Below are 25,640 nucleotides of genomic sequence, written 5' to 3' on the forward strand. Positions count from 1 at the left end.
TTTTTTTTTAAAAAAATGTCCAAATTCGGAAAGAAAGTTGCAAGATTATTAAATTAGTTTTTTTTTTAAATAGTTGGATGAATTTTGTTCTAAAATATTTTCGTCAATCATCGCGGGAAAATGCAAAACTTCATTTAATTTTTAATTAATTAAAATTTCTTAAAAAAATTGCACCAAGGTATTTTTCCGGCCTTTCAAAATATATCTGCGCCAAATTTTGTAGCAGTAAGATCAAACAATTTGTTCTATAATGCGCCAATACACGTATTCTCTCCACGCGTTTTAACAGAAAAAAAAATCTTACATCCATGCAATGCTTGAAAATGCAACTTCATACTTATTCAACATAATAAATACTAAGCGAATTATTATTTGGTTAATGCTACATAGCATCGCATGGAAAAAAGGTAAGGAATTGTCACGTAAATGCAACATAAAATGTTAGAATGTGTGGTTAAAGGATTTTAAGATTTTCAAAGATTGGTTTTTCACTCAAAAAATATTCAGACACAAGACATAACATTCTCACGTAATTTATTTGAATGCTATAGTTATTGTTTGTCAAAAAAAAAGTGTAAATTTGGATCTATCATTAGAAATCTGTAAAAATGTCAAAGTGGCGATTAGCAAAGAAAACTAGAGTGATCCTTCCCTCCTCCAAGAAATTTTGTCGTTTGCACTATAGTAAATGTACTCGTGTATTATTAACTGCATGCCATTGACGAACAATAGTTACGAAAGAGCTTCTAGCGTGTCATCAATGGCAACTTTTTTAGCGATTAGTCGCTTAGTTTAGTTTAGTTTAGTTATATAAACGTCCCGTTGTAAAGCACCACTAGGACTGTTTTGGGACGGACCTCATAATTTTGAACCGCGGTCAGATGACGAGGACGACACCTGAGCTGCCCCCCCCCTCTCCACGCCACACCACACCAGTGGGAGGACGTTTGGCATGACGGATTTAACGTGCAACAGACCCCCTTACACGACGGTTCTTCGGTGGAATCGGGTCTCGAACCTGAAACCCTACGGCTCACAAGCCGAGACCTTACCACCAGGCCACCACGGCCCTTAGCGATTTGTCGCTGTGATGCGGTTAGTACGGAAAAAAAAAAATACTAGAAAACGAAATATGTATTTTGAACACTTTTTTCTTTTTTTTCCCCGATCGATTGAAGCTAAAATTTGACTCAGAATTACAAATTTCTTTTTTAAAGATTATAATATTTTCTAATTGCATACTTCTTATGAAAGAAAGTAAAAAACTGCAAGGAATATAATTAAAACGAGCGACTTTTTTTTTTCCCCACGATGGATGCAAGACAATGGACTTAACATAAGATTTAAACATATTATTTTAACTCGCAACTTACATGTTCATAAATTCTCACCGTAGAGTAGTTGCCAAAACACATCGAAACGTTAGACGGTTAAAAATTTCTCTTTTCGACTTTTGGACATAACCCTGAGTGATAGATGATGACAAGTTAATAAATGATTCTTTCCTTCGCGTTTCTTTTTCTCCTCTTCAAGAAAGTCTGTTACATAACTCTAGGAGGAATATGAAACTTCAATGAATGACGAACAACTACAGAAATAACCAAAAGTAAGTGCCGCATGCGAATTACAAAGAGAACTTTCAGCTATGGCGATCGTTGCATTTGTCAAAAGACAATTAATGAATCCACGCTCTTCTCGAACGATATTCTTTGTAATCTCCATGTCACTATCTCAGGAAATCAATTCTATAAAGGATATCAGCATACAATAATTAAGTATCTTTATAGTATGGTCGCACAGTTTAATTAATTTCTCTTATAAGAAATATACAGAGAAAGTACTGCAATCATTAAAAAAAATCGAATTTGAGATATTGCCGAATCTTTACATTTCAGACCAACTTTGAGTTCGAATAACATACATTTCTTGTAATTATGTCTGTCTTTGAGCATGATAGCTCAAAAATGCTTTGAGCTAGACGCATGAAATTTCACATATGGTATTGAAATAAAATTTGTAGATTTCAATCAAATTTAAATGAAATTAATTTGGTGAAAGTCTGTCTGTCCGATTGTCCTAGCTCAAGTAAACAAAATAACTACAAAACATAAAGAGCTAGGTCAATAAAATTTGGTGCACAAATTTTAGCATCTAAAATTTAATGTAGAAAATTTTGAACCTAAATTTGTTAAGAGGTTGAAGTGTTCTTTGGGTTGCATGCGGTAGTTTAAAAAAACAATTCAGGTAAATGAAATTTGGTTCCAGTTTTAGAATCTAAAGTATAGATTCTTTTAAAATTTTGAACCAAATCTGTCAAAGGGTTGACCATCTGTAAGTCTGTATTTTCTCATACATGCAAGCGCAATGACTTTAGAAATAAAATTTGGTATGTGATCTTGTGAGTACGATTGTAGTTCTACTTCAAATTTTGGTTTTAAACGATCAGAAAAAAAGCCATCCAAAATACATATTCGTTTTCCTGATACTTGTGTATTAATCATATGCCAGAGATTAATCGCCAAGAAGAAAAAGTTACAAAAGATCGCTAGATACATACCTAAGATTTGCCAATGGCATGCAGTTAATATATAAGCACCAGTTTCCCTTACTATACTATAAAGCATACAAATCTCTTATGCTAAAATAAAAATTTGACCACTCATGGCGTTCACGGTCTTCACCAATGTCCTCAATCTTTTGTGGTGAAAGCTGATAATACTTTTATTAGAAAATATGCGAGAAAATTTCGACGAGACCATTTCCCCTGGTTTTATATTATAATATTATTAAGGAATTCTGGCTTATAAATACTGCCATAATTCGTTATATCAAAATACAGTAAAGTTCTGAACATGATTTCCAATCTTTTGGGATCCAATAATTAATTTCTAATCCGTTAGAGATAATTATATGCTTATATTTAACCGTTTGGAATATGCTTTATATAATATAAAAAATTATATTTTATGCTATTTTGAGTAACTAAATGTACTTCTCAGGAAACTAAAGTTTTATATAATCTGTGCTATTAAATTCTTAACATACTAATATCTTAAATAAACAAAACAAAGAAAAACGTTCCACTCTTTCGAGATCAAACCTGACTTTTACATTCCGTTATATTAGGGTTAACTTATGTGTTGATTGCTAAAGAGATCACTGAAATGGTCTAAAATCGTCTCAAACTGCGATATTTAAAGTTTCATATCTCGATCATCTATAATTACAGAAGATTCTTAAAAATGTTAATGTGCAAAGAATATTTTATTACAATTACTAATAGAATTAGAAATTTGTAAAAAAAAAATAGATTTAGCAATTATTGTAATGTATATTTATTAATTGAAACAACACAGAGCATAATTTTCTACTTCATTTAAAAGGTTTTTTTCCCCCCTTATTTGAAGTATATAAATAAATATCTTTAAACGTTTAGAAATTAGCTGTTCGGCATATTATTATCTATTCTATACTTATAAATAAAGCTCAATGTGTGTGTGTGTGTGTGTGTTAGCGCTCTACAGGCCAGGTCATTTGACATACAGCTACCAAATTTGGTACATGCATACCTTAGAGGTCGGGAATGTGCACCTGGGGTCCCTTTTTTTGAATTTTTAATTAGAATTTTAATTATTAATTAAAAACTAACTTTCCCGCCAAAAAAATCTTCCATTTTCCCCACCGCCAACTTTCCCGCCAAAAAAAATCTTCCATTTTCCCCGCCGCCAAATGAGTAAGGCTTCAGTTGTTTTTTTTTCCCCTCCCAACAGTAATGAGGCTAGAGTTAACATTTTTCGGCCGATTATTTAAAACGATTCTGTTTATTTTCTTAATGTTTTATGCATTTAAAATTAAACATTGTTAATTAATCCATGTTTCAGATTCATTCTGAAGTACTTTTGAATTAAAATAACACAGAATAAAGGAAATTAAAAATGTCTAATCTGCATAGCGTTATCCCAACTGGCGTAGAAAAATTCACGCATTTGCGTTACCGTAACTGGCGAAGAAAATTCACGCATTGTGTTCTGATTGTTGACATGACAACCATGGATGACATGACAACAACGGATGATTTAAATTATTTTTAGGTTAGTTGCATGCTTTTGTAAGTAAATTGTATTTATGTTAGTTATATATTTTTTTGTATATGCTTATAATTTTAAGTACATCGTTTTTTAAGTAGTTTTTTAAACATGTTTTCGACAGATTATTTTAAACGATTCATTTTATTTTCTTAGTGTTTGATGCATTTAAAATTAAACATTGTTAATTAATCGATCTGTTCATGATGAATCTGAGAAAATTTTGTTGACAAATTCTTGAGATATTACATAAATTAAGAAAGATATTCTTTAGTGCCCATAAAGTTTAAACGCTCAGTGACCCTGTTATCAGTAATCATATTATTAAAAAAATGCTTTGTTTCAGTAAAAAATATTATTATATTAATTGCAGATTAATTCTTTCCACTTTGAATTTAAAGCTTAAATTCTACGACAGGTAACAGAAAATTAGAGAGATACATATTACGTTATGACTGAAGGCCTTTATAATATTAAGAGTGAAATATATTACTCTCAAAATTTGAAGTTTTAAAATATTTTGATAAAGAATTTATTAAAGTTGGAATTGCGTAAAATATTTAATGGTACGACCGGAGTTTAACCCCCTGCTTGCGCAATTTTTAAAAATAGCCAACAACGGTCTTGCGAAATGTTCAAAAGCAAAGGAGCAGATGTTCAATTATAGTGCATAATAAAGATTGCCAGCTTTGGCGCGTTATCGCAACTTGGCGAAGAAGGTGGTTAAACTCCGGTTCAACCTATTTAATTATTAAAATTTAAATGAACATTAAGATTGGCGAAGCGGTTTTTCGCCAAAGACGGCTAGTTCATAAATAAAGCAGGTAAGTCGTTCTATAAAAATACAAATTAAAATCCCAATGAAAATATTTTATCAGGAACGTACTTCATTTAAGAAACATTTAAAAAGAATAATAAATGAATGAAATAAAAAAACGAACAACAAACATTTATATATTTTCAGCGAATGGCAGAAACCTCCATGAAATTCATTATAAAAATAAAAAATAAAAAGTTGGAGGAGATTTTCATTGTCAACATATTTATATTAATTCTGATACCTTCTTCATTTTATTTAATATCATTTCATTGCATATTTATATATATAAAATGACGCTTTAGATCTATCTTCATGAATTTCACAATAACTGAGCTAATTATATGGAAATGTTGCAACAGAAAACCGTTGTTTATTTTGTTTCTCCACTACTCATTCGGTTTAAAAGACGGAGCATCCGGTATTATTTCCCCCCAACACATTCCGTTTTCAGAAATGAGTCAAAACATTTATTTTGAAGGGGGAAAAAACAATTCGTTTTCAGGAAAATCGTCTGCAATGCATCAAGATAGGAGCTGATTTCATTGTTTAAATTAAAACTACATTCTTTTTTTTCAGATACGTCTAGAAAAGTTTTATTGTTTTCAAAAATAAAAGCTCTTTGAAACTTAACTTTATATATTTACAATAAATTTTAAATTAACAATTATTCAATTTTTTTTCTTGTTTAAAAGTTCAGAAAATATCCTTAACAAATACAAAGTTGCTTTTCGTGAAAACTATTTAAAAAATTAGAAATTCTGTAAAAAAAAAAAAAAAAAAATAAATAAACCTATGAGCTGATTTTTTTATTGTTTATCGTAATAGAATGAATTTGCTCATGTGATGCAAGTCGATCACATTTTAGATCAAACTGAACACACTACCTTTTTCACCAAAATACATGAGTACACTAATTTCAAAAAAATGTAAAAATCAAGTACATAAAAAAAAAACTTTATATATATATATATATATATATATATATATATATATATTTGGGAAACACATTAAAATGAGATTTTTATGCACTGAGTACATAACATTCTATTTATAACTGAATATTTTAGATAATTCTAAGTGAAACAAAGAATTTAATTTCAAATCGTAATATAGACGTCTTCATAACTGAATATATCTTAAAATGCAGTCCGTGTTTGGATTAATTTTTCTGAGAAAGGCAACAACTGATAATCGTTTTGAGAAAGGAAAATCCCTTCCCATGCTCTGAGGAAACACGGGAATGCAATGGAGCTAGGGTGAGAATCTGAACAAAATCACTTAGCACTAACAGCTTTGATAAGAAAACAGGAATTCTTTCTTCTAAGAACAACCACTATTAAATTTGCGCTAAAGAATTCGATAAACTTTCTTAAAAAAATCATCAAAAAAAACTTAAGAGTCAAGATCTTAATGATTTTCGATAACCTAAAATAAAGAGAAAAAAATCCTGTTATTCTCGAAAATAAAAGTAAGCTTTCCCAATGGTGAATCTTGTTGTTATTGAACTAAATACTGAATTCTGAAGCAAACGGAAAGATTATAATACTAGGAGCGAATCTTTAAACGATATTATAGCTGTGCAAAAGAAGGTTTAATTTTCATTATAAGCAGAATATTAAAAAAAAAAACATTCTGATACATTTTAAAACAAGAAGCTATTAATAGTAATGCTATATTTTATAACTGAATTTATAAAATAGATAATGAAGCTTTTCAATTAAATCTCACTTTTTTAGGGAATAATTTTAAATATATAGGAGTTTTAACTTCTAATTTTACAATGAAGTAGCTTCAAATTTCACAGTCAACAGCTAAAATTTATAGAAATGTGCTACAGTAAATGTCACTAAATTGTGAAAAACTTATTATTTTTTCATAAATACGTATCTTTTTGATATTTTTCTTGATTTCATTATGACGCAAACGGAATAAGAGTAAAATACTCTTAATTTTTCATTTAAAAAAATTAACAAATCTTCATTAAATAACTACATTAAAAGAGAAGTGAAAACTTCGTACATACGCAAAATAAAATTTCAAAACATTTTTGAATTTTGAAAAAAAAAATTCATTAAATTTTTTTCAATATTTTTTTTTTTTTTTTTTTTTTTACTTTTTACCATAATAATAAAAGCATGTTTAAAACCTTTTTTTATATTTTTTTATTTTCTACTTTTTATTCTTTAGCATGTTTCACAGTACATGATTATAAATAACTTTGGAATCTAAGAATTTTTACATTTTTCAAATTAAATCTTTATTAAATTAAATCTTTAAGCTAACTTAATGTATTAATTGATAATTAAAAGCTTTAAAATTATTAAAATATTCTGTTCACATCTAAAACAAACAATGTATAAATTTCAGAAACTTCCACTATTCAGCTCGTAAAATATCAACTCTAGAGCATTCAAAAAGCGATTAAAAATATCTTATAAACATAAAATATGTGAAATTAAAGTTTTTTTTCTCCCTTCAAAAAAATGTACCCAACGTCAGATTTATTTTAGAAGTCAAATTTCTCAAAAAAAATTTACTTAAAATATTCAAAAAATAAAAAGATGTGTTTTCAATTAAAACGATAATCAACAAAAACCACAATAATTTCCATCCAAGAGAAATAAGTTTTATTTACTCCTCGACAAAGCTTATTTATTTATTCCATCACATCTTAATTCAATCTGTTCAGCATAAATAAAAGTATTAGTAAGAAAAATGATTAAAATCTTTCTTTCTTTTGCATATAATTATCAACACAGCTGCAAGTTAATAAGAAAATTGCCATTACAAGAACACCAGTAACACATTATTCTTTTTGTTTTGTTTTGTTGATATCCATACGCTTTTTCCAATAACAGATATATTTTATGATAAGCATATTCTTTGAATGAACCTTTTCTTCAAATAATGAGCTTAGCGAGAGAGAAACCTCTACAAAGATTGAACTTCTGATAACAGTATTAGGCAATAATGAATAACTAACAAAATAACTGCAAAAGACTTTTTTCAAAAAGAATTAAAAACAAATACATAAGAGGAAGAAGAAGTCTTTCATCTACTTGTGCAACTTCCATAAAACAAAATCAGCCTCTTTACAATTATCACTTCATCTTTTTGCAATAACATAATAAAATACGACTGCAGAATAATCAAGGCTCAATAGCTAATTTTTGAATTGTCAGATAGGCTCATTTAATAAATTACTCCTAATTCAAAAAATGCTATAAATGGTGAAAAGTATTATATTTTGTGTTGTCTCAATCAATAAATGTACTTCCGATTCCATTTGAATTAATCATATTTTGTAAAATATTCTTAATACTTTAATAGTTTTAACAAAAAAGTTACACTACTCCGCAATTAAAACAGATAAAATTTATAAAGTTTGTAGCCGTTCTTGTAATACTAACCATAACCGATTGATGACGTCAGAGACAGCGCCTTCTGAAGCCTTGTGGCGCTATGACTCAATTCAGATGAGCTGACGGCAAGGTACTGCATACTCTTACAAATATCTTAAAATTATTCCAAAATATTGTATGTAAATTGTCTGTGTGTAACATAACCTGCAAATAAATAATCGTTACACTGATTCGGACATTTCATTGAACCCCTTAATGACCCCACAAGTTTTAAATTTTATTATTTTACGAGGTTTTCATTTTTTTGTTTTGTTTTGTTTGTTTGTTATTTCATCTGGAGGAAATGAAACACATTGGTTGAATGATCTTCCAGGAAATGGTTTAAAATCTTCTCAAATGCTAATATTCTACGTTTAGTTTTTAACCTAAAACTTTGAGATCAATCTAGGCCAGTTACAAGAAACGTTGATTGGATGGTCTTCGTCGAAACACACACTGAAATGATGTAAAATAGTAAAATTCAAAGTTTAATAAATCAGCTTTCGGTCAAAAATGTGGTGAAACTTTGTCATTTAAAATACTCGCAGATCAAGAATATTTTACTAAATATGAATAATATGGCTGGAAGATGTAAAAAAATTCAAATTTTTCCAGATATATATTCATTGACATAAAACGATAAAACGTAAATAATAATAATAATATGTAAAAAATAACATAAAAAGTAATTTTTACGTCATTTAAAGAATTTTTCCAACAAGAAGCATGTGCCTCTATAATGATTTAGAAATTATTTGTTGGGTGGCAATTATAATTGACATCCATATAGTGATTATCAGGAATACATAACGTCAAAAACGCAAAAATATTTTGTGAAAAAAAAAAATCTTTACTCTGTACATGCATTTTGTTTACACATAAACTTAACACATAATTACCTTTTGTTTAAAAAGATCATTTTAGCCGTGCATTCGACTTTTATTTTGTTTCAGCATCACATAAAATGACATTCACTTATCATACATAAATGGATAAAAATTACTAAGCAACAAAAGACAGTTGGCAATAACACCAGACTTTTTTTTTTTTTTTTTTTCTTTTTGCTTAATGGGTCAAATATCCAAAATCGATAGCAGTAAAATCGTTTTACCGATTTGGCTAACATCGAGACCGGCTCTGAAAAGAAAATACATTCTAGGAAAAAAGTTTTTAGGTTAGAAAATCGCTGGTATCTTTTATAGCGCAGTAAAATATGCAAATATAATTCTCTAAATATTATCAACAACATATTGAATATAAGACAGAATTTAAATGAACCGACAGAATTTGAGTGGAATATTTGATGATATAATGGGATATTTGAATAGTAATTTTTTAAAAAAAAAGTTTACACAGAACCAAATCACAAATTTCCATACATCCCTTGAGAGGCGGTGTGGACCTGTCCCTATATATATATATATATGTATATATGATTAACTGTAAAAACCTTCCAATACCTTCTAAGGTAAGCAATCTGTAGATGGCAACACTGGAATTCTCGTTTCTTTTTTATCTGATTTTAATAAGCCTGTAATTTTTAAAAGTTATAATTAATGAGTTTTTTAAAAATTAATATCAATATAAAAATAATTTATATATTTCTATGCAAAGTAAAATAAATGTATTGAATAAGAAAAACTCACTTCAACTATTTTTTTATTTTTAATCCCTGACCAAAATTTAGTTTGTGTGAAACCCCAGAAAAAAATAGGAATTCCTCTTTCTTGATAAATGCATACGGAAATTGCACAATTCATGTAAAATTATTTTGTTAGCTTTTAATTTTTTTTAAATCTTTACAGCTTCTTGTAGCGTTTATAGGAAAAAACACATCCATCACCAGTTAGAATCTTATAAAGTTTATATTTCTTCATCTGCGCTGAACAATCTGTAATTTTCCGTTTTATTCGTGAGAAAGGGAAAGTATCAACAGCAAAATGATATTTTATTTATGTTCGAAATAAATAATGCTATTTTAATAATGTTATTAAAATTACGTTCACTAATTATTTTTCTCGGTACATTTAAAAAAAAATACTAACACACAGGAATATTAAACTAGGATGAATTGACAAGGAATCTTTTTTCAAGAGATAAAGTACTTCAATACATATTAACTGAAGTTTTTTGGAATTAAAGAAAAAAAATTTTCTATAATTAAAATTCTTACTGATATTCATTTTAAATATAACATAGCAGCATTTGAAAGCAGAAATAGTTTAGCAGCATTTGAGTAATAAACATATTATATAATATATGTTATATAATAGTGAGTAATATAATATATGTTATATAATAATTATATATTATTGAGTTCATATAAATATGAACTCAAAATTTTAAAAAGCATTTCCTTTTTTTTACGAACCTCTTTCCATTAGAAAGCAAAAAACTTCAGATTTTTGGAAAAAAAAAAAAGTTTTTTTTTTTTTTTTTTTTTTTTTCGAATTAGAAAATAATATTAAATTGTGAAAATAATTTTGAAAATTGATTAGTAAAACAGTAATTAATAAAACTTGTCCTTCTCTTTTAGAAAATTTATTTTCTACAGTTCCTTGACATGCTTTTCATTCAATACTTCTGCGAAAATGATAATTATTATCAAATTTAAATAATAATTCCTCGTTCATCGGCGATTTGTTAACATTTAAGATTAAAATTTTCCCCTAAACAACTTTCATAATTCAATAAAAATATCGAATCAACTATTGGTTGGTAGAATATATAGTAAATCTATTATTTATAGAATAGAATATACAGTTCACATGCAATTTGAGTTTTTCTTCCATCGAAGAATTCTTCAGTTATCTGACAGCCAGATAAATGATGTATCTTCTTATGGGTGTTTTGAATTCATCTTTCATTTTGACAATTGTCTATTATTATTTGAGAAAGAGCGGAATCATGTTTTTTCTTCTAAAATGAACAAAACCTTGACAAGGCATATTGAATTTTTGATATTAAGATTGACAATGGTGTTATATTTATTTATTTTCAATTTAAATGAGATGCTATGTAAAATAGTTCATTTCCAGTAAGTTCATACCAAACCAAAAATTCCCACTGGCCAACCACTGAGCAATTTGCGTCGTGTAAAAGGAATTTCGCACTCAAATCCTCGAATTCCAATTAATATAATTATTCAACAGCTCGACCTTCAATCCTTCAATCACATGTTCCAAGAAACGTCAGTGGAGGAAAAATGAAACTCCAAATTAGTTGCAACATGTAAGTGCATTCACTTTTCCTTCGAAATACAACTCCATTTCGTAGATGAATTTGAATAAAAAATTCGTTCTTATTTTTGCCTTTTTCTCATAAAATTTTTATTTTGTAAGAAAATGTAATCGAATAAAATATAAAAAATTTCAGAGCTCATATAATATTCAAGAAAAGAGAATCTTATTCCACAATGCTAGGAAAAGTATGTAAATAACACGGATTTAATAACATAAATCAATAATTTTAATTTTGTGATTCAAGTAGTCACCATGACATTGATATTTGGTTAAATTAAACGATTTCTTAATCATATTTTTCTCTCACCATCACCCCATTTGAGGGTAAAAAAGTTTCTTGCGTCGCCAAACTTGCAAAATAAATAAGAAAAAAAAATTAATAAATATCTAAAAGAAATGTTCATGGAAAACTTAATCTAAAAATTTTGAAGCATTTTTTTAAAAATTGGATGTTTTTTCTACATACTAATTTTGAAGAGACTTCAAATTCAAGAGAGAAAACACTTTGATTGAAGACACACAATTTAAGAAGTATTTTAAGTTTAAATACAATCTGTAATTGATTTTAATAAATGAATGTCTCGATTATTATAAAAATTATACTTGAAGTATTGTCATATTAATTTGCAGTGCAAACATTGAATCACATTTGTGACAACTTCATTAACAGAATAAAAAATGATAATAAATAATCATAAATGTCAAAAATGGCAGTTCTTTAAAAAAAACATTATGCGTAGAAATATGTAAAATTTCATTACAGGGTAAAAAGGGCACATTTTGAACTAACATTTGTTTTTTTCTTATGCTAATGCTGCGTAATTCTGTGCATATTGTTGAATTGAGCTTGTTTTTAATATTTAATTTATATCTACGTGTCTATATTTTTTCATTAATGTAAATTTCATATTCTTGATCATGTACTCATGATATTCAGTTTCATTTAACTTTTGCAATATTACTCCGTTTATACCATACTGGTTATCCAGATGAAGAATTTGTTTTCCATCCATAGGCAGTATACATCATCAAGACTTTTTTTTTAATAAACTGTTCCATTTAGTTAATTTCAACACATTTTTTAACATGTAATGCTTTATTTTAGAATAAATTTTTAATTTATAAATTTTGGGAAAATGTTTTTGTTTTTATTTATCTACATAATATGAATCCAGATTCCCCAGTATCCACTTTCGCACACAATATTATGGAAGCAGATTATTAGTATTTATAAATATTCTAATAAGAAAGTAGGCACAACAAGGCATACAAGGACTAGGCCAATTAAATTTGACAAAATAATATTATTATCCAAATACTTTATAATTCATAAAATTTGTATTTTTTATAAATTTCTTTATTTGGCAATAAAAAAATAAATTTCTATAATTACGTGCCTTACTCAGCCTTGCACCCCCTAGGTAGCTACCTAGCCTCTCTTCTGGACTATTATAAAAATGCTCTACGTTAAAAATCAAACATAATAAATGGTATCAATGAAATCATCATTTAGCAAATCAAAATGTCACCTTTCTTTTAAAAGTTATTCCTGAATTAATAAACTATGGCGTTATTAAACAAAACTGTGAAAATTCCATCAAAAAATAATAATAGCTAACCATCAATATACTAAAACTAAATTAAAAATAATTTATTTCATTGCTTTCATACTGTATATACGTATATTTTGCTGTCCTTCAAAAGCGGGAAATCTTAGCCATCTGCGACCTTTATGTTAATCAGAAAGTCTATCGGCAGAATAATTATTTGCAGATATATCTGTTTATATTCAAAAGGAAACTGTCTTACTACTTTAATCAGATATTCCAGAAAATAAGTTATTGTAGCTCCATTCCATCTGTATACTAAGTTGAGTTTTGCTTAATTTTCATAACGCACTTTAAATTAAGTTAACATTAGAAGTATTCTATCAGTACGATCTTTAAGTTCAAAATAATGAGCATTGGTTAGGAACATAGAGGTATAGGGCTTAATACAATATAAAAAAACAATAAATATTACACATAAGATGCCATAAAGTAATGTTAATATTTCTATTGTTTAAGAAACAGAGGTAAATAATATTTTCTTTCAAAGAATAAAAAACATAAATATGTACGTATTACTGGATTACGAATAATTTTTGAATCAATGTATTAAATTGTTCATTTCCAAATTGGAAGAAAAAAGAATAAAATGAAATGCTTCAATATTCAAGTACACGGTAAGAGTCTCTATCAAGGTTCATATTCTTAAAATTAGAGAGATTTTTAGATAACTTCTACTAATATCCTATCTAAATATTTCAATCCTCAAAAATCAAAGGTAAACGACTAGGTCAGTTTCACATTTTAAAATTCCAACATATTTTTGAAAATCAATATATAAAGAAATCATTCAGTCTAACGGTGCATTATTATATTGTTGGATTCTTTCATTCATTGTTTCGATGATGTCACAATAGTGACCAATCAAAACTTACCATGAAAACAACTACATTTTTTATCGATAAAATTAATACATGCCGCATAAACTGTGAATGAAGGCTAGATAAAAAGTACGGGGACAACTGAAAATAAGTATCCGGTAGTGATAACAATTTTGTATGTTATCTTCTTACAGCAGATGACCAGTTCATGAATGAAAGTAATACAATCGAAAATTAATCGTTGCCAGATTTTGCATCATAATTTAAAACGCCCACTGACTGATTTTTACCCCCCAATCATATTTTCCTGTCATTTATAAACTTTCTGTCATCTAGCTGTTTTCATCCACATAAACATTTTAAAAGAAATATAACATTCAGAAAGAATGATTAATAAATGTCCTTTAATGAAATCCATACTTTGATCTTAGCTAAAGAGCCGAGAAGCGATCTTTAATGAAGACTGCGAAACAAGAAATATTCAGAAAATTAATTTACGAACTATCACAAACATTCCTAAGTGGCAAAAATTTCTCAGAGTTGTATATTACGATGGTAGTAATTAAAAGTTTACATGGCATGTTGATGGCCGTGGTGTGGCCAAGTTGATGTGTTTTTGATTTGGATGGATATCCCTCCATCTACAATTTTCTACGTCAACCGTCGATACCGTTTATTGCATGAAGCTTTGTAACTGGAATTTCCAGTAGACGTCATTAGTCCAAGAAAGATAAAATAACAGTAATTTTTTATGAATTCATCTATTCAATAATAGAATTAAATTGATCAACGGAATTTTAGCAGAAACAATTCGAATAAAATTTTGAAAAAAACTAATAATTGGTTTGAAATAATTTTTTCTTAATGTAAAAATCAAATTAATGGTAAATTTTCTTCTCGCCAAACTTCATTTGTTTAAATCTCGCCAATTTTTAATTTGGTGAGAAAATCAAATTTCTTGCCGAAAAAAAAAATGGTTTTGGGAGAGAAAAAAAAAAATTTTTTTTTTCTCCTTGTCTTCTCATTATTTAAGTCTCTGCTGAGCAGAATTAATCTACAACCACTTCTAATCTCTCTAATGATTAAAAACTTTATCAGCATTTCGAAAACATTCAGTAAGTGCAGACTTTCGAAAATTCCAGACAAATAAATTATATTGATTAATAAGGCATATAATCAATTATAGTATATAATTATATATACGAAAGCAACGATCAACTTTCTGAGTTCAGAATATTTCACTTTTAAAACATTAGAAAGAAAATAATATAAAAAAATATTTCGCTTATAAATATGATATTCCTATTTATATTTATAAGATTTATTTACATAAATATATATCCCGCTAACATAAAAAAAAATTAAATACTGGAAAGCAACATATTTCTAAGAAAGAATTTGTTAAATAAAGACTAAAATCTAGTAAACAGCTCGATTTTTAAAATTTACAAAAAACACTTGCACAAAATTACGTATTTCGATCATAATATAATAATATAAGTTAAATCCAAGCATGGCGAAATGTTTGCTGTTACAACATAGCTATTAACTGACAATAAAACGCCAGCAATAACTATCAGTAAAATGTAATATCAAATAACCAGCATTCAAAACAGCAAACCTGAAAAAAAATTTAAACTTTTTGATTGAAAAAAAAATCAAAATTAAGTACATGAATCCACAATTTGTTGATTCAGAGAGACGGAATTTGTTAAAATAACAAAGAAAAATTCTTAGAAAAGCATTTGATGAAAGCAGTGGAATTATCATATGAAATCAAAATAACGCATTTATAAATGCTGAGAAAAAATTATTCTTCGTGGCATTGAATTAATCAGTTTTCTAAATTAAGTTCCACTCTTCCGGTAAATTTCGAAAATCTCCCGGTGTAGATGTTGATGGTAAATAAATGCTTTGAACAATAATTTAGGCATTAAATTAATTTAATGCCAAGTCTTGTATTTTTATCATGATGTGTGGTTTTATTATTTAATCTTAAAAAATAGCATTTTTTCTTCAGATGCATAAAAAATTAATTGCAGGAATCCAAACAGAAAAGCCAATTTTCAAGCGAAATTAATCGTCATATCAAAGCTCTCGAAACTTCATAAAACATTCACGAAAAAATCCTTATCTATCATTTTAAAAATCTGTTTCTATTCATAAATGGAATATCAAAAATAGCAAAATAGCAAGAGGTGTTATTAGCTAACTTTTAAAGTTTAAACGTTAAGACCAGAGCTTCTAATATTATTGAAATAGTTGCCTTTGACGACTAGCTCGCTTGTCTAGAATACTGCCTTTCCGAATTGTTGAAAATGGAATACATCTATTTAAAATTTCTTCTTCTATTTGACAAAATAGAAAAATATGAATTTAATAGAATAGGAATTTAATACAAATTACTGCATGTGCAAATTAAAAAAATGTAAATACAACAAAATAAAAGTGGAAATGAAAAACCCTTCTTCGAGAATAATGTCCAAAGAGAGCATCTTTTTAGCCTTAATGCTAACACTGGCAAAAACACGCGCCTGAATGATTTGATGGAACAATGAAATCACATTGAATTTCAACAAAACTATATAAACTTTGATACTGTTTGTATATCAAATTTATTTCTTAACAAATCTATTAAAATTAGAAAATCGACTAGCGGAAATGAAACTGGAATCAGTAAAAAGGTAATTTTTCAACTTTTTAAGGACGTAGAAATCATTTTTAATTTCTTATACACGTAGTAGAGAGAAGGCATAATAATCGTCAAAAAAAATTCGAAATCGATATTTTGAGGACTCTCCAAGTTTTAGACTCCCTGAATTCGAAAAACGCCTTTTTGGTAAATGTTCGTCTGTCTGTCCATGATAAAGATAATTCAAATATGCTTTGAGCTGACAGAAGAAATTTGGTACATGGTCTTTACACCAAATTTGTAGATTTCTATCAGATTTTGAGCAAAATCAGTTCAGAGGAAGTCTGTCCATTTGACTGTACGCATATAAGTCCTACAAAACGATGAGAACTAGTTAGATAGAATTCGGTGCATAGATTTAATATCCGTAGTCTGAACACCAAATCCGATAAGAGGTTGATTTTCTGCCAGAATGTACTTTTAGAAACACGTAACAGACTTCGTCAGCGAACTTGTCCATGACAAGTGCCATTATAAACAACAACAACAACAGAAACACATAAATGCATAAACGATAACTCAAAAACGGATTTATTTATATACATCAACTTTGGTAGAGATTTGGAAATTACAAGTGTAATTTTGGGTTAAATTTTTTATTTCAATCAGTTGGGAAAAACGCATCTAAAACACAAATTCGATTTTCGGATACTATCAACTCCATGTCAGTGATAAATCGCCAAAAATTCGCCAAGAATGACACAATAGATTCAATGAAAATTCTAAATTCACATCAAAGGTTAATATTTCGTAACTATTGTACGCAAATGCCATGCAAATCGTTTTCGAAATTCATCTTCATTGCGAGAAAGTTTAGGAAGACCACTACTGCTGGTTGTGAGGTAATATTTTCGAAAAATCAACGGAGAAATACCAAAAACTTGTCTACGTTTTAATTATCTTATATTTTATTTTTCAAAATTTTGAATGATTGACCATAAACAGTGCTCTTGCCTTGAAGACCATGAATTAAATTTCATCACGATCGGGCAAAAACTGTACATCTGTAAGGAAGACATATACGCAGCATTTTTATACATCTAGATTGTGTGCCTAATTTATTTTGTACTTAAGAAGAAAAGCATACGCTCTTTCCAGATTGTGCGTAATTTGGTAATATTGGAAGATTATTGAATTTGCAACACAATATGTTAAATGAAATTTTAAAAGTATTAGTTATCTACCTCATCAAAAAAAAAAAAAAAAAAAATCCACTTCATCCATTTCATAAAGCAGACAAATGTGTAAGAAAGTTAATTTACAAATAAAAATCGATAGTAACAAATCCTATTGCACACATTTTGTTTTTACAGCAATAAATTGCTTCATTTGTACATCGAAATTTACCCCCCTTTTATATGCATTTTTTTTTAAATGAACTTCTCTAATTAATAATATGTAGTCCAAAAGTAATCTTTTCCCCCTATATTATCATTTTCCCTTAATTAGAATTTTTGACAGAAAAGAGGTTTTTTTAAAAAAAAATTATTTTTCATTATAACCGCGATTTCGATTGATTCATCAAAATCTAAAAGTCAGATTAACTTTGAAGCAATCATAAATTAACGAGAACTTTTTTGCATTCACTAAGACCTGAATGATCAATCAAAGCGAGTACTTTTCTATTTTGGTTTGAATAAAAAGGTCTTTTACAGAGAAAAGTGATTAACCCTTTATATTTGGGGAAATGCGTTCCTGAAGGAAGTCTTTTCAATTTTATGCCATCAGTTACGGAAGATTAAGGAAATTCCGACCATTTTCATGCGATGAAGAAAAATAAAAAATAAAAATAAAGAATCCTCCTATAAATGTAGCAAACTGCTATAAAATTAATTATTTTAGGAAATTTGATTTATATAAATAGCATCCATTTAGCACTAAATATTCTTCACCTTTTCTACGATAAACGGATATGTAATCTTGTGGATAATCCAGATATAATCTAATTTTGATTTTTAACCCCTCAAATCCGGAATTTCCGGGTTAGTGAAATGTATTGTTCGCTACAAAATATCATATCTACCTGCTATGGGCGATTTTATTCCATAAAAGGGTGATAATTAGAAAGAAAACCGTTTCCCTTGAGTTCTTTATTATGCGTTTTTTGCTTTCAGTTATTCTTTCTCCATATTAACTTTTAATACCTTTTTTTAACAATGCTAATTCATTTTAATTTGAAATTTTTGAAATATTTCAATAAATTTTGTAATAAAAATTAACATCACGTCTGCTCTCTTTTATTTCACCCTTATTTTAGACAAATCAATGCCAACTGCGTGATGCATGCGTGAAACCGCGGAAGGATTCCGGATCTTAAAACAGAGAACTCAATCTCAAATTTTATCTTTCTCAATTTTTATTTTATCTTTCTCAAATTTTATTAACAGAGCAAATAGATTATTAAAAAATTAATAATACGGATTATATTATAACAGATATAATATGTTATAAATATTGTACAAACTATAAAATATCATTTATCCACAATAAGCAAAAAGTTCTGAGAAATTATTAGGTCAGAATATCTTTACCAAAATTGTATCAGAAATATTTCACCTAAAGTAAATATTTTAAAGGTGATTAATTGAATAACTGGACAGTTTAAGTTAATTGAATACTGGCAGGTAACTTATATTCCGGGAGCCATTTTTTTACTAACCGACCAACAATTCTAAAGTATGCATATATCAAACTTCAATTTCTCATCTAATACTTGAAGGATAACAAGAATTTTCTACATCAAACTGTATTGCTGCTATCGTTCACCTTAAAACGCTGAAAGCAATATGCAGTTAATATAAATAAATTTTTCACGAAAATTTTCTTTTTGCTTTGCTAGGTAAATTTGGAAAGTCGTAAATGCACATATGTATATGAAATGCATTTATTTATGCAATCAGTCGATGATTCTTTAAATAGCAGTTTAAATTTTCTTCCTCTATAATAAAAAGAAAATATCAATTTATAGAATATTTAAAAGTTTTTTTTTAATCAAAAGCAAGATTAATATCCGATCAACACATTCCGCGAACTAGAGCAAAAAGATGGAAAAGCGATTGCATTAATGAATTCAGAGTTTATATAGTTTCAAAATGGAACCCTCCCAAAATCTAGCCGAACAAGTAGTTATTTTAGGCGCATGTTTATGCGCGACATTGCAGCTTAACATTGGATAAATGAACATAAACATTTAGACACAGAGATCGTGGGAAAGTTAAAAACTTCAGATAACTCAAAAGTTAAAGTGAAGTTTGAAATGCAGTGATTAGGAAATAATTATTTTTATGTTCAAATTTATGATATAGTATATACATTTATATCCTTAATTAATTGACACTAATTCGATTTTTAACTCATGATAGTTTACCAAATTTTTGAAATACTGTCTCAATTATTTTTAATTTTATTGAAATTAAAATAAAGTTTTTTACCAGTTAGTTTTAAAGATGTCATATATTAAAAACTTAATGTTATAAATAAATGATATTTAATATAATCGCTTTGTATTAACTATTTCAACTGAGTTATTTAATATTAACAGCTTAAGACTAAAAAGGGTTCGTTGTTAAGATGACACAAATGAAAGAGATTCTAATTAGAACTTTGAATTTTGATGTATTCTGAACTCTAATGACTTTAGAAATCGGTAGATTCTTTTTCTCGAGAACACGAATATAGATCTGATTTGTAAATAACTTTTCCTACAAGTAATACGTCAACAAGAACAAATCTTCAGTATGGAAATATTATCATTACTCCAAGCATAACTATTTAGTTTATAAAGCACCCGAAAGCTAGATATTTGAAATAAAAAATAATCTGTATTTAGGAAAAGAAGTATCTGTGTGCGTGTCTGTGTTCAGATAAATGATTCTCATGTGTATAAAATTTGGCACATAAGTAGTTGTAACGATGACTTAATGCACTTCGAAGCTGTAATTTTAAGATTTAATGTAGACATTTTTTATTTAGTATTTTCTATTATTTTGAGAGATATTTCATAAGTATTTACTCGTAATATTATTTTTAATGTTTGCAGAAAAAAAATGCACTATCGGAGAACAACAATTGCCATTCTAAAAAAATAAATAAATAAAAAATAAACTGTTTCTGCATCTCTAAAGTAAATTATTGAATTTTAAGATCTTTTAAAAAAAGAAACAACTGTGTCGAAATTTTTTTTTTAAATTATGCTACAATTCCTCTATTTTACATTCTAATTGTGTTATATTTTCCAAGTTTTTTTAGGTCATCATTAGATTATTTCTAATTTAAAACAACCACGTTGAAAATTCTTTTTAACTGATATTTATTAATTATTTATCTGATGAGCTCAAATATCTTTTGCGCTGACCAATGTCGTGGAAAAAGGTTCCATTGCTTTGTTTTTTAAGTGTAAAAAACTAAAGATTTTAAAAAAAATAATATCCACCCTAACAGTGTTTAGATTGATAAATATAGATATTTATAAACTGAGAATATTATTTACTTCCAAGAAGCAAAAAAAAAAAAAGTTGCATTTCTGAAATGTGGAACTGACGAACGATCATTTTCGAAAAGTCATAATATACGCATCAATTCTTCGTGACTCTTAAACTTCCTAAAAATTCTTGCATATCTGCATAGTTTGCTTATTTATTTACTTTTTTCGTCTGAAATTAAGAAACACTGTGACTTATTGATGGTCCATACCAATTCTTCCAAATGCAGATAATTCCAGAAATACGAATCAATATAACCCAGTGGCCTGACATCAATGCGTAATAAATAAATACAATTTCAATGCGTACATATTCCGATAAATTTACTGCTAAAAATACATTATATCTATTCAAGCTGTGATAATAAAAGTCAAAAGTGAACTAGAAAACTAAATAAGCCTTATTCTATGTATCCTTCGAGTAATATAAACAAATGTGATAGGGAAGATAAATTAGATCAGATAGCTGAAAGAGTGCATATCTTATGCTATTTGCTTATATAAATACACATGTTCAATGCACGCAAGATTTTACATTTAAAAATAATTTCATCCAAACCACTACGAAAAAATTTTTCATCTATTTTTGATCAAATTCTTTAGGATATATAATACTATATGACAAGATAACACATTTTAGAACAGCTTTAAGATACACAATACATCGACAAAAATGAAATATATCAAATGTCTTACAGAATTTTTCCGAAAACATTAAAATTACCGAGATTTTTTTTTATTTATTTATTTTACTTCTAAGTGAGTTTTTCCAGATTTACCCGCAAATAATTATATTCTGAAAAGCATTTTAAATTATGCTTCATTCCTGCAATTAATTAATACTTTATAATGCACGATAAAAATATTATAGCTAATTTATTTTTAATGAAAATTTGAAATAACTAACATTATAGATAAAGCACAACTGATATTTTCTTATGTATAAGATCATAATATTTGTGCATTTCACTGAACATTATCACCAATATTGCTTTGAAAATAAAAACTATCTTCATTTTCAATGTTTCAATTTTTTAAAAACCATTTTTTCCACATTATCTAAATGTTCAATTAAAAAATATATATATATGTTTTTTCCATATTATCTGCACTTATTTTAACTTACACAAAATCTCGGAAAATCCGTATTTATTAAACAATAAAAGAATTTCAAGGCTTTCTTTCGCATTAGCATTAAAATTATGTCATCGCTCCCACAAGTTCCTCATTCTAGTTGGGTGCAGTGATGTAATTACTTATAATACTTTAATAAATATATAAAAAAGACAATAAATTACTTTGTATTTTTTGTTGTATTACAAATTACCGTATATACTACATGTTTATAAATCTCTTTAAAATTAACTAAAGCAGATATGTAATAAAAATGAAACGAAAGAAAAAAAGAAAAGATTTTAATTAGTAAACAGAATTTCTAATAAAAGAGGCATTAATATTTTCTCTTTTTAATGTCTTGTATATTAATGAAAATCTTATACATTAATTCAGTTTTCAATGCTTTTGCATACAAAGAAGTAAAAAAAAAAATTTTTTTTCAGAAAATTTCTATTAATCAATGGTTAATGCAGTTATTGTATTCTATTCAAGCATATAATCATATTTTTAACATTTTAATGAGAAAACGAAGCGAGCCAAGAACAAAGTTGTATTATTTTTAATACTACAAGATGTGCTTTTTTCCCTTCCCCTTTCAGTTGAACTCCAAGCTTCGGTTAAAGCAAAAGTTTAAAATACACCAGGCTCGGAAAACGCCAAACTGTAAAAGTGGTGTTCTGACAAAACTCTACAATCAGGATTTTTAGCCAGATATTCATACAAAATATGCTGTATCAGGCATAATGTATTGTATTATATCAAAAAAAGATATTTATATAAAAATTATTTTATATTGCAGTAATATAGCACATCCAGAGCAAATATATTTTACACCAATTCATGAGAATCTCATTAAAAAGTAACACTGCAGGGCTGTGCATCAATAAAGATATTTAATCAATTAAAACAATTCTAAAAATTATTAATAAAAAATCAGAAGAAAAAGAAAGCTTTTAATATTAATTTTAAATATTTTCTATATATATTTTGAAGTTCGTAAAAAAATATATTTATCCAATAACTGAATTAAAGCACTACTATAAATGTGATTTTAAGAGCTGCGGAACTAAAATTATTCGAATTAACTGAGACCAAATGCGATGCGGATAATTAATTTACACACAAAAAAAAAGGTTAGACGGGAGGGATCAACTAAAGTTGTTTATAACATTTCTATTTAATGACTAAAAATGTAACATTTATACATTTTGTATACTTGCAAAGTGTATTAAATATCACTGATTTGAGCTTAGCAGTCAAATATTACTGTTTCGCTTTATTTTAATCCAATAAAATAGGAAAGATTAATTTTAAATTATTTCTTTTTTCTTCATTAAAGTGATGCAGATAATTGAAATTTTGCTGTACCTATTATTAGTTACAAGAAAGAAAAAGAGAGATCCCTAACCCAAAGAAAAGATATATTAAATGACAAGAAATACATTGAAACCGAACATAAAAATTTTCAACTAGCATCTGAGATCTCAGAATTTGGAATTAAGCTTTATACGATATTATGTTTCAAAAAATATAGCCTGTTTAAATTTAATATATTGGCTGTATTTTTCATTAATATCTGATAAATTTCCAAAGATTGCACATGCAGTTGAGAAAACAATCTGAGACAGAGCAAACAATAAAAAACCTCACCCGCGCTCTAATTTCATACTGAGTCCGCATCAGCAGATCTTAAAAGTACAAAATGAAAATTTCAACTAGTAGATATTATGGATATCTTAAGTTAATTTTACGACATCCTATTTAAACATTAATTTACACTTAAGACAATTTTACTAACAAACGAGAATGCAAAAAAAAAAAAAAAAAACTATTATAATAATTTTCCGAAATTTAGAGGCAAATAATAATAATATTTTGCTTATTAAACGAAAAAGAGAAATAGCACCATATTTATTATGTTATATTAAATAACACAAACATAAAGGTAAGTTAAAGATAAGAAGGGAAAAAACTTCTTTAAACCTCAATATAGATAAATAATAGTTAAACATATATAACTTTATATTACAGATTTGTCTCACTTTAAAATTGCATAAATAGATTATCATTTCCAGGCTCTATTTTGCATCAATCGAATTAAGTGTTTTCTTAATTAATTGAAGAATTAAAAAGGAATTTTATTTTTTAAAACTTTTTATGGTAAATTTACATAAACATAATTATCTTAAACTTATGAAAATACATTTTAAATAAAACTGAGAACACCAGAAATTATTACAGCTTCCCAAAATTTAATTACCCCATTAAAAAAATGTAATATTTTTTAGTGATCTTTTGAATATGCTCAGTTACTCACAACACTATTCGCACGTGCTCCCCACATGCACCCTCCTTTAAAACTTTCTCCTTTTTCCAAGTTCGAGGGAAATTTTGGCGCGAATTTACATACGAGAGTTCCAAAAACTTTCGAATCGAAATCGAAAAACTGCACTTACCCAGAATATAAGGTTGAAAATCACGACTAAATATTTCATACAAGCATAACATCCGGTGAGGCCCATTTTGGAAAATAAGAAATTTTTTTTGTCTGCGCTTTTCTTTTTTAGGGATCGTTACACACAAACAAAATAAACTGAGACGCGAGCGGAAAACTCGGAAATGCTACTGCCCGCTCGCTTTTCAAACGTCTTCGCGGCGTAAATGCGGGAAGGGAAAAAGCATAGAAATAGAATCTTTTACGCGGCGCGTGCGCAGAGGAAGTTGTCGTTTCCTGTGTGCGTGGCGCCGTAGAGCGGCATCTTTAGACAACTTTTAGGACAACTATATTTTATTCAAAATCCAACAAGGACTGTTTTATTTGGTTCTTCCCGTTAGAGAACGGAGCTTTAAAACAGTGTACAGATGTCCATTCACAATTATTTATTGTGGTAACATTTAGTTTAAGTGATCAGATGTCTCGAATTAGACCGAACGGTCCTGGCGTTTGATTTTTTAAAATAAAAATCGTAAAAAAGAATTTTTAAAAAAAACTCTTAAGGTGTCCTCTAAGAGGGGATTTTATAAAAAAAAAAAAAAAAATTTTAATGTTTATACGTTTTTTATTAATATAATGATAAAATGATGAATAAATGTGAAATTATTTAAATATATTTGTAGCGTTTGAAAAAAAAAAGCATATTTTGATGCAAATTTTAGTATTTATTTACAAAAACTATTATTGTTCTAGAAAAAATAATTGTTACAGTTTTTCATTTTTCTTTACACCATTACATGTGAAATATATCTTAGAATGTAAAAAACTATTAACTAAGAATTATATTCAAAAATTAAATTTTTGTGTTTAATATATGAAATTAACAGTGAAATTTTGGAATTTTGTCAACAATATATGCATTAAACAAACATAAATCCACTT

At 27.5% G+C, this 25,640-nt stretch overlaps 1 protein-coding gene across 1 annotated transcript in view; it reads right to left on the reverse strand.

Annotated features, from left to right (window-relative positions):
* The window catches only part of LOC129963693 (CD9 antigen-like), a 119,970-nt gene extending 95,044 nt beyond the window's left edge, over positions 1-24,926 (reverse strand). The window contains exon 1 of the mRNA XM_056078203.1: positions 24,721-24,926. Within this exon, the coding sequence (XP_055934178.1) occupies positions 24,721-24,786 (66 nt within the window). The 5' untranslated portion in view covers positions 24,787-24,926. The remainder of the gene's footprint in view (positions 1-24,720) is intronic.
* Positions 24,927-25,640: the final 714 nt, after the last annotated feature.

Source organism: Argiope bruennichi, chromosome 1 (genome assembly GCF_947563725.1).
Source record: "Argiope bruennichi chromosome 1, qqArgBrue1.1, whole genome shotgun sequence".
In the NCBI taxonomy this organism is placed as follows: Eukaryota; Metazoa; Arthropoda; class Arachnida; order Araneae; family Araneidae; genus Argiope; species Argiope bruennichi.